Source organism: Toxoplasma gondii, chromosome V (genome assembly GCF_000006565.2).
Source record: "Toxoplasma gondii ME49 chromosome V, whole genome shotgun sequence".
Taxonomy (NCBI): Eukaryota; Apicomplexa; class Conoidasida; order Eucoccidiorida; family Sarcocystidae; genus Toxoplasma; species Toxoplasma gondii.
In genome coordinates, this window is record NC_031472.1 from 728,300 (window position 1) to 745,936 (window position 17,637).

The window sequence follows — 17,637 nt, forward strand, 5'->3', positions numbered from 1 at the left end:
CCATGCAAGTCTCCAGCGACAGTCGAGCTGTCGAGACGGGAGCTGTCCAGAGCGAGGACCGCCAGTCTGCGGACTCCCTGGAAGAATCTGAGACGCCTCTCCCCTCTGTTGGGCTGCTGCTGCAAGTGATCGCAGAGCACAAGGTGAGGAAGCAAGAGTGATGGAGATTGGAAACTCACTTTCAGGGCAGAAAGTCTGACCTGCTCATCTGTTTTGCCTCCGTAGTCGAATCGACTGTTCTCCTGACGAAGCCAAGAGGGATAACGCGTTTGTCTTTTTTCTTCAGTCAATGGCATTTTGGTGGTGGCAGAAAGAAGACTCGCCGAGTCATCCCATTTTGTGCGAAACCGCAGAAATCTGTGCAGGCTAATGGGTCCGGATGGGGGGCGACGCGAAAGGCGGACGCACCAATCTCATGATCGCAAACATCTACACCCTCCGTCGCGCCCACGGTTTCCTTCACTGGTCTCCCGCGTAACCTCTCTCTTGATCGCTCTCTTGATCTCTCTCTTGATCTCTCTCTTGATCGCTCTCTTGATCTCTCTCTTGATCTCTCTCTTGATCGCTCTCATGATCGCTCTCTTGATCGCTCTCTTGATCTCTCTTTTGATCGCTCTCTTGATCTCTCTCTTGATCGCTCTCTTGATCTCTCTCTTGATCCCTTCCCTGTTCTCCCCCGCGTTCTCTCTCTTGATCTCTTCCCTGTTCTCCCCCGCGTTCTCTCTCTTGATCTCGCGTCGACTGTGTTCCCGACGCTCTCTCTCACAACAACTTGTCTCTTTCTCTTCGACTTCTTTGCTCGGTGTTCCCTGCAGAAGCGCGAGCACTTGCAGCTCTCGCTTATCGCCTCGCTGGAGGCGCAGCTCGCGGAGACTCGGGCGTGTGTCTCCGAGTATCGCGCATGTCACGATGTTGCGAGCAATCGCCTGCGCACCGTCGTAGTCGACCCTGCCGTCAGTTTGGAAATCAAGACGCTCCGGAGAAAACTCTTCGACACAGAAACGCTCCTCCGCCGCGCGAAGGAGCAACTCGCTGCGCAGAACTTCTCGGGCCAGAGGTGGGCGTAGATCTGACAGGCGACTTCGACAGACCAGAGTCCCTGCAAGTGTCGACCTGAGTCGAAGACTCTCTCTCGGGATGTCAACTTAAGTATTGTTTCGCCATTCTTCTTTTCCTGGATCTAGCACACTGTCTCGGAAAATCTATGCAAGGCGCTCCGGGTCTTGAGAGAAAGGACTTCCGTGTGGGGAGTGAAATCCTTCAGCGTCCACTCGCCTGGAGAAGAGGCGTATTCGCGGTCGCCAGTGAGAACGGTGTTTTTTCTATTGAAACGCGTCTTCAAGAAACTTCTTTCCTCTCTTGAATCCTCAGAAGCCCAGCAGTGCCTTGCAACCACCCGCATCTCCATTTTTCAATATACACAAAAAACATGTAAATACAGGTATACATATATATATATATATACATGTATATATTTATGTAAATATGTGTCTGCAAGTGTAGAACCAGTGTGTGTGTCGATACCGACGTTTTTCCATATATATCCACATATATATATGTATATATTTTTGCATTCTTTGTACTTCCCTGCAGTTGCAAGACACGATTTTCTCTCTCTGTGGTTTCTTTCTGGTGCAGTGTTATGGGCCAGCGTCTGATCAACAAATGCAAAACTCTGCAGGAGGAAAACAACGAGCTGGGCCGTTCTCTCGCCGAGACGCACCTGCAGCCTCTGACGGTCGAAGTTGCGGGTCTGAAGAAACATGTCGCTTTCTTGCGTGGGGAACTCAGGTAAGACACACAAAGTCCTCGAACAGCCAAAAGCGAAACTCGACGTAACATTCGGGAGAGAGCTTTTTGTGACATGCCAGTGTCACCTGTACACCTCAACGTGCATATCTGTAGGAGTCTCTCTTTTTATCCAGATGTATATATATATATATATGTATGTGTATATATATGTATATGTATATGCATGTATATGTGTATGTCGTTGTGTTGATGTGAATGTACTGTCGCGTAGACAAGGATGTAGATGCGTTGATCGATGTGCATGCATTCGTGTATAAGCCAGGTGGACGGAGAAGTTGAAGGTGCTCAGGCATGCAACTCTGCGTCTACGCATTCGTGTGAAAGATGCCCAGCGACAGTGGGCGTGTGTGCGTGGAGTAGGCGCGGGACTCCACTGCACAATCTTGCCGCATGCGTTTTTTTCAGGCAACTCCGCGAACTGAACAGCGACATGGATCGCGACAATGAAACGATGGCCCTCCAACTTCAAGAGCTCTCCACCACCGTCGCAGTAAGTGGAAGAACGTTTTCTGCCTGTAGAGTCAGATCCACTCAGAGGGCCGAAGACAAAACAGTCTTCCTCGCGTGCCTTAGCTCTACACACACTTGTATGTATATATACATATATATATGTTTGTATGTGTATTTATTTAGAGGTAAACAGGTGAGTATACACTTGCATATGTGCTCTGCTTATATCTGCTTGTGGATATACATGTATATATATATATATATATATATATATATCTGTTTATATGTATATTTATTTAGAGGTAAACAGGTGAGTATACACTTGCATATGTGCTCTGCTTATATCTGCTTGTGGATATACATGTATATATATATGTTTATATGTATATTTATTTAGAGGTAAACAGGTGAGTATACACTTGCATATGTACTCTGCTTATATCTGCTTGTGGATATACATGTATATATATATATATATATCTGTTTATATGTATATTTATTTAGAGGTAAACAGGTGAGTATACACTTGCATATGTGCTCTGCTTATATCTGCTTGTGGATATACATGTATATATATATGTTTATATGTATATTTATTTAGAGGTAAACAGGTGAGTATACACTTGCATATGTGCTCTGCTTATATCTGCTTGTGGATATACATGTATATATATATGTTTATATGTATATTTATTTAGAGGTAAACAGGTGAGTATACACTTGCATATGTACTCTGCTTATATCTGCTTGTGGATATACATGTATATATATATATATATATATATATGTGAAGGATGTGTCGGCATTTGCTCGCACTCACATTTGTAGATCCATTCTGGATGTGGGTGCATGCGTTGTGCGTGTGAAGATGCATGCTTATCTTCACCTCTTGCTCTGTGCGCGTGGAGCTCAGATGCAATGGGCATCAGGGGAGCGGGAGACTTTGTGCGGAAACAGAAAGGGAAAAAGAGAACGAGGGAGTGAGCCAGGGAGACTGGGAGCGAAAAAGCGGGAGAGTAGACTGAGAGAAAGGCGAGACAGCTGGCATTCCTGGCGATGTTTCTGCCTCCGAGTGCTTGTGCAAGCTCGAGGAAAAATCGAAGGTTCGGATTGCTCCGCGAGTTCCAACCTCTGCAGGAGAACTGCGGCCAGAAAGATGTTAGTGGGTCTCTGAGTGTCCGCTCAAATCAGACTTTGTTTCTCTCGAACTGAGGTACCCTGCTGTTCCCTCGACCCGCATGTTTCTGGCTCGGCCTCGCGTTGACAGTGAGTGTGGTAGATCCTGTTTTTCCGAGCTTCTCTCAACTTTCGTAGGGAGTGACGGCGGAGCGCGACCAGCTTCAGCAAGAAGTGACTTCTCTTCGCGAACAGCTCGAGAGTCTTCGAGTGTCTGGTTCACCAAGGCAAGCCCAAAACTACTACGGTCCGAATGAACGGTGAGCAACCAAAAGTTCACCTCAGTGTCGCCGCCTCTTTACATTCACATCGCTCCCCATTTGTGTATAATTATATACTTTTGTGTGTGTATCTGTATCTGTGTGCCGGGGTCGTGTATTCGAGATGGACTGTGTGTTTTGGAACCTTCGAAGTTGACGACGACGCGTGCTGTCTCTCTTCTGTTCTCGTGTGTATCGATCTCTTTCTCTCCCTCGAGATACTCTCATCTCTTCCTACGAGTGGACGCCTCTGCGCTTCGATTCGAGTTTGACGTCTCCTATTCGTGGCGGGTTGACGGTTGCAGGAACACAATGAAATCTTTTTGAGGATCGTGAATTTCCAGTTTTCTCTCCGCCGTCTGTTCACAGCAGCTCCATACGTCGAGGAGACTTCGGCCTGCGTGTCAGAGAGCCGTCGTCCAAGTGCTTTTCTTTTGCCTCAGCGGCGCAAAGACGCCTCTTTCCTCCACCTTCTTTTTCTGCGTTTGCTCCCCATGCTCCCCCGTGAAAAGAACTGTTCAATGCAGTGTCTGTCCGTTTCTGTGTCCATACACGTTTACTGCGCGTCCTCTTCCTCTGCTGTTCTGCGCCAGATACCCCGAGAGCGCTGACGGCAGCAGGCCCAGCCGGTCGACGCGAGAAGGCAGCTGGCATGCAGGTGCGTCGGCTGAGACGAGAAGTAGCTCGCGTCGAGATCGGAGCCGCTACGCAGAGAAAGACAGAGAGTACGAAGCGAACGGCCGCGGAGACAGCAAGGAAGTCGTGGACTGTGTGCGCCGGGAACGCGAGGAGCGCGCGTGCAGTCGGGAGGTCGACGCGAGCAAGGTGGACGGCCGCGACAGTCGTCACGCGTTGCCGTTCTACGCGAGTGTAAGGCGAGACGAGACGCACCATGCAGGCGCCTCCGAGTCGAGAAGAACCGAACGCGGCGCCTCCAGAGGCAGCTACAAAGACTACGGGGCAGGCATGCGACATCACACTCACGAGCGCGACTGGAGGCGAGAAGAAGACAAAGAGAGAAGTGGACGGTCAGAGAGAGACTACAAAGTGCGGGCGGACCGCGGAAGGACAACCAAGGACGAGCGAGAGCGAAGATACGACTGACACGCGCTCAACAGGAAGACGATGCTAAGCGTGGAGAGAAACCTCAAGAAACAAGTGGAAAGAAGGACATGTATTTCAGACAGCGCGACACCTACACCCATGCCTATATTCATCTATAGTCATGTATATATAAAGGGCAATGACGCGGATACAGAGATATCTAGGGTCACCGAAAAGAAGTATCCAACCTGTGTTTATGGTGGATATTCCGTAGGATATATGCGTGTGAAGTTTATATGGATGGACGACGTCCTGTTTTGAGGAGAGAGCACGGGGAATGTCGGCGGAGGCCGGCTACACAGCGGATTGCAGTTTTCGAAGTTTTTCGGAGTCGAGCGTCGTGGAAACACGGAGGCGGTTCCTTCAGGTGCCTTTTCTGTCACTCGAGAGAAAAAGTGAAGTCGTTACTCATCGGGCGCTGTTTTGCCCAGGTCATATGGACTTCACTTCCTGTTTTCAAACATCAACGCTCTCCAAATTAAGGCCTTACTCCGCTCTCTCAGCAACTCATTTCAGGCATTCTACATGTCCCTCTCCAAGAAGATATACGTATATCTATATCTATCTATCTCTCTCTATATATATACATGTATACATACATGGCAGTCTCGAGATGTGTATCCTTGAACGCAGACATATATATACACGAAAATATGAAGCGATAGCGATACTTCGACTCACAAAACGTCTTCATAATGGATGGCAAAACCATATTACTGTCACTGCTGCTTAGACTGGGAGCGCAGGAGGCCTTTCGCTCAACGGCCTCCGCAAACTGGTCTCACCTGATATACATCATATATATATATATATATATATATATACGCGTGTGTGTATGTATATATATAATTAGAATACGAAGAAGTGTTTGTGTCCTTTGTAGACCACAAAGAGGAGGCATGGACAAGATCGCGGAGTTGGCCTTGCCGGGTGTGAACTGAAACGAGGGATGAACGGCTGCGGTGCATGCAGCGCTGCTTCAGTGTCAGAACCCCGAACATGCGACACACAGTGCGACGATATGAGAGACAAGAGGAAGGCAATTACATAAAGAATCTCCGCAAAGATTCACATTTCCTTACTCTACAACTGTGCATTCGTACAGCGTGTAGAGGCATGTGTACACGGATATCTACGCGTTTCCTCGAAACATGACAAGCGAAAGTAAACAAACAGTTCCCTCTGGCGCGGATCAGGTCTTCAAATAGCACTTGCGCTTAACGCGAGGTACAAAACATCAGCGAGCAGAGAAGAGAGTAAGCGCTGCGCTTCTCTCGGTTTACAGCGCCCCTACCCCGTACACCTCCCGTCACACGTGAAGCAGGCTTGTGTTCGGATGTGGACATGCCGTTGCTCACTTTTTTTCCACGTGTGAGAACATCCAAAGAGACAGAACCGCACCAGTCAAAAGTAAGTCCTTGTACTCAAGTCAAGATATCAGCTGAGTCTCGGATACATCCGTCGACATGCGTTCCTCTGTGCAATATGCATGTATATAGATACATGCATGTACACATGCATCATGCATACACATTTAGATACACACATGTATGCATATGCATATATACAGTATTTGTAGATATGTGTGTTTGTTCTGCTGGAGGAGGGAGGATGTGTTGGGCCGTTTGGGTTGCATCAATGAAAGTTAAGGTTCATGTGGAGAGTCTCGTTGCGTTTCTACTTCTCCATAGAGTGTTTGGACGACCCCTGGCTGCATGCAGAGGGCGAGCATTCATGGGAACTCCGGCATCTCAAACATGCGTTCGGAGCGCAAACCGCCTCCTCCGAGAAAGCCTTTTGTGCCCTCCCGCCGCTTCCGTCCACGCGGAGACAAAGATGCAGAAAAGAAGCTTAGCGGCTTCAACAGCAAGCGACCTAAGCAATTTGAAGAGCAGACGTTCTGCATAGAAAGAGCCACAACCACAGAATCCTCGTTGTGAGTCTCCAGTTTTGCCCATCTGGGCACACAGCTGAGACACCCGCTTCCGACAGTGGGTGGCTGGCGTACCCCGAACGTGACGATATATCTGGCTTTCTCTGATCTGCACAGCCCTCGCTAAAAGCGAAGGAAAGAAAAGACCCCAGAGGTCGCTGAAAATGGGGACCAAGAGTACTGCGGGTCTCCGTGGCGCCCAACTTCCAGTTAAACCCGTTTGTTTGTCACAGAACACGAAACGGCGAACCATTCGCAAAGCGTTTGACCAGAAAAACGCAAATAGTTCGTACCACAACAGGAATGTAGATCTAGAGTAAAATCAGCGCAGCTGGACGGTTGGCCCGCACCTGTTTGAGCGAACCTCATGTTTTAACTTGGCTTTTCTGCGATGGGCCGACCAGGCAACACTCTGAACCTCTGGCGACACGCGCGAGTTGCCGTCAAGGTGACTGTGGCATCGGAATCGTGAGTACCGACATAAGACGGTGTGCTGTAATTGTCAAAGATAGATACGCAGTTCCTCGGTACGAATGGTCGGTGACCCAGGACTGTACAGCTTAAATCGAAAGGAGCAGCTTCCGTGAACAGAAATAAAATGTGAGACTTACTTTGCCGTGCTGGGAAGACCGACACCTCTCTCCAGGTGGTGAGAGTATCGCCTGTTGACGAACTAAATTAGCGGAACTGGAGCCTATGGTCCTCAGACCGTTCTTCTTCTGCGAGAAAAATCCATCTGGCTCCCAAGCGAACGAATCAAAGAGCTCAGAACCACAGTCTGCGCTGTTTTTGTCGAATCGTCAGCGCAATCCACATCCACCCATCCTCCATGTTTCTGTGTTTTTCTCTTTTATAGATGTTGCTGCTCTGCCTTCTGAAACTCACGTCTCTCACCTTTGGAGTCTCTGCGTTCTGAGGCACCTACTCCTTGCGCGAATGCCCATTCGTTCTCCACTTCTCTCCCACCTTTTCTGATGCGGTCTATCCCTTCTTTTCTCAGGTGCCAGTATGGTCAGTACGATTGTACTGGGAGTTATCATCTCTGAGACAGGAGTAATAAGCTTTTTCTGGGGAGTATGTACTACGAGTTGGACTACCGGTTTAGAGGAGCGGAAACGAACAGCTGGTTACACACTCGTTTTAATGCAGAAACCAAGAATCTCACCGCAAGCGCAATGGCCAGATCCTCAAAGGAAAAAGAGCCTCTCGCTTCTATTCCCATATCCTCCAAGTAGTGGCGTAGCTCATCTCGGAGTCTCTGGAACAACGCATCACTTTCGACTGGAGTGTGATGAGAATATTATTTGTCATCATGGAGCTAGTGTTTCGTGCATCTCCTTTTCCGCCATTGCAGAAAGAACAGCAGTCTTACGGTGTGTGTTTGACGCATGGGTTTCCCCGCGAGTGCCGTTTCCCACCCTCGTCTACGCTGCCGATTTTGCATTTTGTGTACGCACCCCCCCTTAGACACGATACGAGCAACTACGACTGCAGGCAATGTGGTCCGTCTTTGAGACGCTCGCCCAAAACTACAGACTATTCTGGACCAGAATGTCGTGGATGTCCCGAGTGTGTCTTCCCAAGAGTTTGCGCGACCTCTTGTATCGTGGTACCAGTCTTGAACCAGTCTGGTCCTATTTACGCCCTGAGCTGACTAGATACAAGGCACCAGGCAAACGCCATGAAACCTCTGTCAGCAAGGACAGAACAGCTTTAAAACAGTTGATACAGAATATCAGGCCCAATGCTGGTCCGCTGAGCTCGATAGATGACGGGTGATGTGCATAAATCTCCTTGTCAAGGTTCTATCTCAAATAAGTAGAGTGCGGAGCTGCGAAAATCTGTCTTGCTGGCCCTTAAGTAACTAAAGTGTGTTTGTAGTTGTTACGCCAATTCATTACCAATCAAGATGTAGATGTCCCGACGGAAAACATTTGGGTCTTTTATCGGAAACGCAAGTTACTCTGCACGCAATATTAAGTTGCGCTAAAGCTGATGGGCGGAGCAGTCGCTTCTAATGCAGCCCCGTAGTCGAAGTCGTGGCTTCTGATGTCTAGTCGCATCAAAGTCCACTTTTTGCTTTCAGCCCAGACACACTCATTGGATGGCACATTCTGCGTATGGGTGGTAGAGATAGACTCGTGCCTTTTCTGGAGTTCCCTCGTTTGACTGGTGCTGCTAGCTACACTCGAATTATACACACAACCTAAACCGTAAAAGCCCGGGAAAAGAAGACAAGTGGCAACAACAAATGATTCGACTTACCCCTTCCGATCCCAACAAAGAAATCACTTGGCTCACAGCCACAGTTCCCTTCCGCGAGGGATCTAGACGACAGAAAATGCGTCTCAGGGAGTTCTGCAGGATTAAGAAGCAACGGCAAGCGCACCAACACAGATGGACTTCTGATTTGTTTTAGCCACAAGGACGGTAGACAAGCGTACCGCTCACGTCTCCGCAGGGAAAACGAAGAAACAAAAGCTCGGTTCTCGCTAGATGGGTCAATCGACATCTCTATGTACTTACACATAGAGATGTCTATACGTTTCTACATATATGCACACAAAGTGTAGCCCCCCCGTCTGTTCCTGAAAAATGTCCACACATCTAACATGTAGACTCATGTGCTCTCGTGTGTATGTAATTTTCCAGAGGAGTGTATTTATGTGTACGTGGTATAAACATCAACGCATGATTGAAAGTCCGGTCTTTCTTCTGTGTGTCTTACGGCATGCAATAGCACTTGCTTATCCATTACACCCGCAAGAAAAGGCGTAAACTCCAGAGCGTGGACAGCCTGGTGGAGGCAGCACCCCTGGGAACTGTAGACTGTCCGCGTTGAGGTGTACATGGAGGTGAAGATCTCGAGAGCTTCAGGATTTCGAATTGACAGATCGAGGGTTTTGAGGGTCGACACGAAGTCGTCATAGAAAACCATGCCTCTCTCTAGAAAAAGAATAGAGAAAATGGGCAACAGGCAAAGGGTTCCAAATCAATCAAACACGTAGGTCACACGAATGTATCACAAAGCTTTCTCTTTACAGATATACATCTATGTACACACAGAATTCTTACATTGTTACACACAGGCACAGCACTTTCTCTCTCTTCGTCCATCTCGCTCCACACAGATACATGTATATTGCAGATCGCCACCATCCTGCAATGAATAAGTACATTCATACAGTATCCTACATCTTACCGAATGGATATATGTTAACGTAAAAGCGAAGGAAGGAATACAAAAGAGGCTGTTGTAGCATACAACATAATAAATTCTAACCCTGCTGCTATTGATGCACTACATCGATTTCCATATTAGTCTCACTGCATATTCCGAACATGAACGTGGAGGTCTGCATGCACACATCTAACAACAAGGCGAGTGTTTCTATGCATCTGTATGTTCATATATATATATATATATATAGTATGGGTGGTTTTGCGACTCTTACTGGACTTATCAAAGGCGTAGAACAGAACTTCGACTTCCTCGGGAACTTCAGAGGGAGGCAAGGCGTAAGCGAGTAGAAGGTAGAAGAGGCGGTGAAAGAGCGACTGTAGTGGAAAGCTGAAGAGAAAGAATGAAAAAGTGTGAGCATCCCTATGTCTGTTTCTGTTGGATTCTTCGCACAGCGTAAGAGAGGAAAGGAAGAAAAAATCGCCAAAAAAGCAAACGCACGGCATTTATTGGGAGGTCTGTTTCTTACGTTGTTTTCTTGATTACAAGATCTTTTCCTCAGACGTGTTTGAATATGATTACCTGCGCAGATTATCGATCATTTTGTGAATGGATGAATCGGTGTTTTGTGCGCAGTGCACGAGAAGACGAATTTTCGCGTCTTCTGCCTGTCGCTCCTCCTGAAGCCAAGGATGGAAGAGCGCCTCCGTTGCTGTGATTCTCAACTTTTGTCTCCGTCTCAGGCACCTCTCAAGGAAGTCGCGACAAGCGGGACTTAAAACCCTGGGGGCACAGAAACAGAAAGGAGAAACGTCCCGCCAAGCATATGAACTGTGCAACTGCTTATTCCACGTAAATATGTATACGTACGACAGTAAAGATAAAGAAAGGTGGATAGATGGAGAAGTGGATGCTTAAGTGAACATAGCACATCGTTGAGTCCTGGGTCACATTTGATCCTTACAGCGAACATATACAAAGCTGGATGGATCATTTGTATGCAGATGATAGGTGTGTCTGCTTCCTTCTATTTCATGATATTAGGCTGAGCTGCAACCTTCACCACATTCCCACAGATACACGTACAGATTATGTTTTGGAGAAGGTGTTTACATTTTCTGCTGTATCGATGCACACATTCATTTGCATGTGAGAGATTGCACGCTTCCACTGTGTGGTCCTCCTCCACATATAGATGTATATCCTGATATATATATATATATATATATATATATATATATATGCGTGTACATGTAAGGAAACCGCAGAAGTCACTTTGTGTTGTTTCACCGCTTTCTCAGTTTGGGGTGCATGCAGACTGTTTGTGTAAACGATAAACGTCTCCTGTTTTACTCAGGGAACCAAACCTGTCATGCATTTCGTCGAAAAGCAGATTTCCGCTGCTGGCTAGTCCAGGCATGAGCGTCCCCGTCAAAAGAGCGTTAATGACGAGGCCCAAGCCCCACATGTCCGTTGCTGAGGTTTCACAGTCACACCCACTGCCAAAGCACACAAGTTAAGGTTTCCCTCCTTTTTCGACCACAGTCTTAAGCCTTACTACAGTGTCGTCGTCCACCTGAAACGCATGCTTGTCGTCTCCTCTCGTTGCTGAAAGTGTGGAACAGGGGAACCGGCAAAAGAAGCCTTTTCGTCAGGGGAATCCTCGAGAGGTTCCTTTGCCTCCAAAGCCCCAGTTGCATTCCGACCTCGACTAGTAACATGCTCCTCCACTGCGTTGTTGTCTTGCCAGAACGAACCACGCTTCGCGTGGTTAGGTTGTGTTGACAAATCGGGTGCTCATTTCAACTCGGGTTTCAACTGCCTACCTGGAGTGTAGGAAGTGTGTCGGAGAACCTCGGGCGGGTGCAGCCCCGGGGTTCCAACGATACGTTTACTGAGGAGTGCACTGGGTCCTCTCCATGTGTTGCGTGTCATGCAAGAGAGAAAGTAGGCGTCACCGGTAAAGGGGAGTTCTTCCCTTCGCGGGTTTTTCCCGCCTGTTTGTGGTGGGAGCTCTCCCGCGTCTTTCGCAGCACTTTCTCCCAGACAGATGTGGTTCTTTTCTCGGCGTGGAGGCATCTCGTTTCCACATCTTCCCCGCTTAAGCTCCGGAGATCGTTCCTCGTAAGTCACGGCAGCAGCCGAAGGATGCTTCGTCGGGTTTCGTGGGGGAAGAGTGGCGTTTGCCGGAGGCGGCCAGGAATCTTCTTTCTCTCTCTCTTGGGAAGGTTCAGGTGTCTCGGGATTCACTTTTGTCTGGGGCAGGTAGGGCAAATCCTGCGGAGGATGAAGCTGCTGTGAGAAAGACGGACCAGACCTGCTCGTTTCTTGCCCACTCTTCGAACTCTGAAGGATTCGCTCTTTCAGCTCGGAAAAAGTGCCCTCGTCGGGATGGTTGAGGGCATTCGTGGAAGTGAAGAGAGAAAATCCAAAATCAATCAGCTGCGTGTGCACACAGTGTCACATTCCATGTGATGCCCAAAGTCGTCCGCCCCAACACAAAGGAGACAGTGTACGTACACCTGACCGTAGCGACAGGGGGCCGAAAACATGGCTGGCACTTTGTCAGCCGCGTGAAAAAACACCTGCTTCAGACGAAAAGAGTTCTACTTTTCCTGCTCGTAGGCAAGCAAAATGGCGAAAGTAAATGGCATCGAAGGTGGAGGGTGTCACTCTAATCATGGTACACTGGCAAAAACTCAAACCGGCTACTCGTACTTAAGACACCGCCGAGCCTCGCCGTGCAGTTTACAACATGTTCTACTCCCTCCTTTCCAGTTTCAATACGAAGTCCTGTCTGCTCTGATGCAAGCAGCAATGAAATATGCACCTCCACAACGACACCTACGCAAATGCTTCTGACTTCTCTAAACAAATCATTCATATGTCGTTCTGAAGGGTAATTTGATCTAGGGGTGATATGGTATTCCTGAAATATCTCGATCTCGACAATTTCCGAGTGTATGCTTGTACGCCCACTGAAGATATGCGTCAGTGAGTAGGAGCCCTAGGAAGTGACACTGAACCTATCTTGCCAGTTACTGTATTTCCTTGGAGACGAGTTACACGCAAACAATTGCCATGAGAAAGGTGTACATTGACAAAGTGGGCACAGATCCTTACAAGGAGTCTTGGATGCGACGGCTCGACCAGCAAGAAATTCTGCGCCTTAATATCACGGTGGATGATCCCTTGCGTGTGAAGGTGCCTCAAGGCCTGCAAGCCAATTCTCCGCCAAGCCATGCATACATGCAAACTTTCGGCTTTTAGAACACATGCATACAATATGTGATTTGAATATGGAGGCATACAGAAAATATGTCTGTCTTGTGGATCTCGTGTCCCTGAAAGTGTGAATGTGTTTCTCCTTTCCAGGATATGAACCAGAAGGCAGGTCACATGATTCTGCACATTCTCTTATGCATATGCAGAAACAGAGAGGAACACCGTACTGTGACTGCATGAACTTTCCACTGTACATGCACGTATATGTATTTATGCATGTCTTGTGTGTGTATGTCTAGCTATATGTTCCTGAACGGAGAGACAGATTTCAGGAATCGTCCTTCTCTACCCTGTGTGTGTATTTGTCTTGTACCTTGAGAATTTGCCAGGTGAACTTTTTCGCGACTCGTTCCCAGCTTTTCCATCTTCGTTCTTCTTCTGTTTTTTCGCTTTGCCAGGGTGAAAAGGCCGTGACGTCCCCATCAGCCTGATCGAGCTTCTCAGCTGAATGTAACGTCATCGCGGGGTCCGAAGATTTAGGCCCCAGAAGCTTTCGCAAACTTGCGCGGCTCAGGGGGCCTCCCTTGCAGACGGGCATGATTAAGTGAACGCCTTCGTCGTCTTCAATGAACTCGACGAGTTTGATAATGGCAGGGTGATCGGCAGAGAGACACGCGTACACGCCTTCTCCCATGATGGCCTGGAGATCGCGTTTCATCTCTTTGTCTTTTTCCTCAGCCTTCGCGAACTTCTTTCTGGTCGTCTTTGGTTCTTCAGGCTTCCCTCGCGTCGCCTCGCCTCCACAGCCTCTCGGGCGTCTACTTTCCGTTGCGTGTCTTCCGGTGCTCTCCGTCGTTTCCCGCATATTGTCTGCATCTGTCGCGACTCTTTGCCCTGCTGGATCTCCCAGGGTGTCTACATTTTCACCGCTGCCCACGTTTCTCTGTGTCTTACCATTTCCTTTTTTCCCTGATTTCTGCGAGTCACCGAGCAACGTCCCTTCCGGGCAAGAACCTGGGCTTGTCCGCCTGCCTCGCCAGCTACAGAATCGCCAGCCACGCTGCATGCGCTCTTCCTCGTTGAGAACGGTCTTCAGAGCGAAGACTTCTTGCGTCTTACGGTGTTTGAAAATTTTCACGTCTCCTGAAGGCGAGGGCGGGAGGGATATGCCCAGAAAACACACGTCCACGAAACTGTGCATCCAGAGGACAACCGAAGAGACATGCCCCTGTATTCATCTTCGTGTGTGTCTATACAGCTGTGGAAACTGTGGAGCGGGGAAGTCCCAAGAAACAAAGACGTGCGCACGTACACAGACGTGCATAGATGTTTGCACTTCTGCAGAAGATTCGCTTTACCCGAGACAAGAGCACGATTAACGTGCATTTGCTGCTACCACAGTGCAGCGACTTTGCTTCAGTCACATTTACTTTTCTGTGCAAATGTGGCCGGTACTTGCTCTAATACAACTTGCGATGCGTCTAACATTCCGATCACCATCTTCTCTGAAGAGTAGAACAACATGACTTTTGATGTGCATCTACCATTATTCTCCGTCTCATTGTTGCTTGACCCCCTCGGTCCGTAGTTCTGTCTTTGTCCGTATGTACTTAGTTCGTCGCCTCTTTTTTCAAGGATGGTCGAATACAGCAGTCCAGTGTATGGCTGGCGTACAGCAGTCATGCAGAGTTTTGGTTGTCTATATCTCACAGCTAGAGTCACACCGCGGACACGCGCTGCTTCTCGAGATCACTGTGTGCACGTGTAGTCCTACCCGAGAAGCCGTGCCCGAGAACTGTCGACGTGTTTCTGTACATTCTTTGTCTCCCCTCAACTCGCGTTGCTCTGCCTGCGAACTTGACGAGCGACGCGAGTGAGGGCTGGGAGAAAATCTCTGCGGTTCCCGCGAAAGAGGAAGACTGAGTAGACTCAGAGGTCCCCGCTGTTGTCGACGCGCTCAGCGCAACCTCACAGAGACACAACTCTCCGTTACTTTCGTGATCCTTTTCCTCACTCATGTCTTTTTCCACGTCTACTTGCCAATTGGTAGAATGGACATCCGTCGCTGTGAGTGGCTGGGAAGATTTTACTTTCTGATGGGTTTCGGCTGTCTTCGACGGACTCGACTTGCTGCCGTCATGTGTAATCGTGGCATGCGAGAAAGTACAGACACGTTCGGGTCCATGGAGCAAATCGGAGGCTTTCTGTTTTGGATGCGCCAGGTGCGAAGACGAACTCCGACGCGGTGCTGGCACATGGCAGAGAGGAAGCAGCGTGGAACTCGAGGATGTATACAAACAGGCAGCGATGGGCACATTCGAAGACGATGGTGGCAGTCGCTTGGCTTTTATCGCATGCTCCAGGAGTGTCGCGTTGCCTGTCTTCTCCCAGGTTGTCTTGACATCTTCTGAGTCTCCCTGGTCCTCTGTTCCTGAGAAATGGAGAGCTGCGTCTGTGCTTCGTTCTGTGTTGTTGAGTCTGTGAATTTGGCAGCTGGCAGAAAATAAGAGCGTGTTGCCGGCAGCCGGGAGGCACCCGTTCTGGGACATTTCTTTCAAGATCCTGGAAACCTCCGGAGGCTGAATAGAGAAGGGTCCTTCCCTTGATACGCAGAGCTCGTTCGTTCTGGAAGGGATAGCAAACCAAACAACTTCTCCCCCCGACAGGACACGGTACAAGAGTCCACCGGCACTTTTCGGCATAAGAGCTTTCGCAATCGTTCTGTCTCCGTGATGGGGGATTCGCCAGAGGGTCACGACAGTGCGTTCAGCTGGGAAGGCGACGTCCTCCCTTTCTGGATCTCTCCTCGTCTCCGGCTTCCTCAGAGTGTCTGAACATTTGGAGTCGAACTTTAGCGGCAGGTCAGGCACTCCGGGAAATCCTTGATCAAGCACTTTCCTCAGCCCGTTGTCTCTGCCTCTCGCAGTGCCTTTTGAGGCCTTCAGACGGTTCTCCGTTGTTTTGTCTGACTTTTCGAATTCCCTTCGGAACACAGCCCCGTTGTCGGCCCTCTCTGGAGGCGAGGGGGATGATGCCGGGGGTTGTTTGCGCTGGGTGTGCAAGACTCGCTTTTCTCTGTCCCTCTGGAGGCAGAGCGAGTGCACCGCCTGGTAAACTTGCGGGTTTTCCTGAAAAAGCCATTGTTTGGCTTCTCTTTCTTCACTTGCCGAGTCGCGTTTCTTCCCTTTGCTGGCGTCTTTCTTCTCTACGCATTTGCGGTAAACTAAAGCACCGCCTGGTGTTCTAGCCTGACTTGGGAGACTAGAGGCGTTCTTTGGGTCCGCATGTTTCTTGCTGTTACACTGTGGCTTCTGGGCTGACGACAGTGGCGTTTTTGGTGGAGCGAAGGTCGTCTTGCGAGACGAAGTTGTTTCTGGGCAGTAAAGGGAATTGCAGTGCAGGGACTGCTCTCGGCGTCGGACACTCGCTAGCCAGTCCAGCGCTGAAGAAGCTTCTGGACTGGAGCTCGCAATGATGTCATCCATTTCCCCCTAAAAGAACAGTTCCTCTTTCCTTGGTTTATGAGACAATTGGAGAACCGAAGAGGAATTCCTCTCTTGACGCCTTGTGGCTATGCGACAGTGCCGCCTCCTTATTGGTGTCAGAGAACATCCACGGTGTTGCAAACGCACAGGTGGAAAAGGCAAACATAGACAGCATGTAAGCCCCTTGAGCTGGTGTAGAAAGGCAATGTATGGTAAGCAGGCACTTTCCCGTATAACGGAAGTGAAGGCGGAAGCGTCAGCGTGGCAGGCGAGAAGTGGCACACAGAAAGCCGCATGCGTGCCCACATCCGTATATTTATGTGGTAAGAAAAAGGCGATCGTAGTTTGTCCGATGACTTCAGGGCCGATTACAAAAAACTTGTTGCCGAGAGAATTCGAGCGATCACAAGCGCCGCACGCACATAAGCAGTACTCGTTTTATGCACATTTCATCGAGTGTTTAATAAGTCTGCGAGTTCTGTGTTTTGCCTCTGCTCCGTTTCTTTTGCACATGATGACGAAACACGCAATCGGCTGAGCTCCGCCAGGTAGAAGCGCGCTCACCGAACCAAGACAAGATTTTGCGTGGAAAAAATCCGAACTACTCAAATACATGGGAGAAACATCCAAACCACTCGTATTGAGAATGTGTCAGTGCACTCAATTATATCAAACAATTTGTTATGAGGCTACGAAACGAAACAGACTCGACAAGTTCCGAAGAGTTGACTGTAGACACTCGCCAAGTACAAGCGAACGTGTTTACAAAGTAGCTGGCGGCCCTACAGTGGTAGAGTCTGCAGCTTCCGATATAAAACCAAAAGATTCTATGCATTTGCGAAAAATGGCTCCATTGTGGCTGCCGCCAACCTCCCAGCCAAAGCGCGACGCATAGTCACGCGTTGGATCACCCCGAAGATCGGCGGGAGCAAAACGCGGGTAGGGGAAGCGTTCTTGCTTCCAAGTGTGGCTGGTGTTCTCTTTGAGCAGAACACGCATGAGAAACCGTCA

General features: G+C 48.9%; 2 protein-coding genes across 2 annotated transcripts; one reads left to right on the forward strand and one right to left on the reverse strand.

Annotated features, from left to right (window-relative positions):
• Nucleotides 1-2: 2 nt before the first annotated feature.
• On the forward strand, nt 3-5,299 carry TGME49_212960 (hypothetical protein; the record flags this gene model as incomplete). Its single annotated transcript, XM_002371004.2, has 6 exons — nt 3-143; nt 816-1,057; nt 1,639-1,791; nt 2,218-2,302; nt 3,577-3,698; nt 4,292-5,299. The coding sequence occupies 6 exons, from the start codon at nt 3-5 to the stop codon at nt 4,800-4,802; spliced, it is 1,254 nt and encodes a 417-aa protein (XP_002371045.1). The 3' UTR covers nt 4,803-5,299.
• Nucleotides 5,300-5,634: 335 nt separating this feature from the next.
• Nucleotides 5,635-17,444, reverse strand: TGME49_212970 (protein kinase (incomplete catalytic triad)). Its single transcript, XM_018779584.1, has 12 exons — nt 14,916-17,444; nt 13,515-14,284; nt 13,040-13,132; nt 11,743-12,358; nt 11,284-11,392; nt 10,499-10,699; nt 10,191-10,306; nt 9,464-9,681; nt 9,001-9,093; nt 7,901-7,993; nt 7,347-7,454; nt 5,635-6,702 (listed from the first exon to the last, which is right to left on the reverse strand). Exons 1-12 carry the CDS (start codon nt 16,624-16,626, stop codon nt 6,535-6,537), a joined length of 4,296 nt encoding a protein of 1,431 aa, XP_018637868.1. The 5' UTR covers nt 16,627-17,444; the 3' UTR covers nt 5,635-6,534.
• Between the last annotated feature and the right edge of the window lie 193 nt (nt 17,445-17,637).

Excerpts from the sequence above, each read along its gene's own strand:
- TGME49_212970 (XM_018779584.1), bottom strand. The coding sequence starts at position 16,626 with ATGGATGACATCATTGCGAGCTCCAGTCCAGAAGCTTCTTCAGCGCTG. Across the intron at positions 9,094-9,463 it reads AGCAAGTGCTATTGCATGCC|AACTCCCTGAGACGCATTTT; the intron begins GTAAGACACACA and ends TTAATCCTGCAG. Across the intron at positions 7,994-9,000 it reads CTTTGTTGGGATCGGAAGGG|AGACTCCGAGATGAGCTACG; the intron begins GTAAGTCGAATC and ends GCGTTGTTCCAG.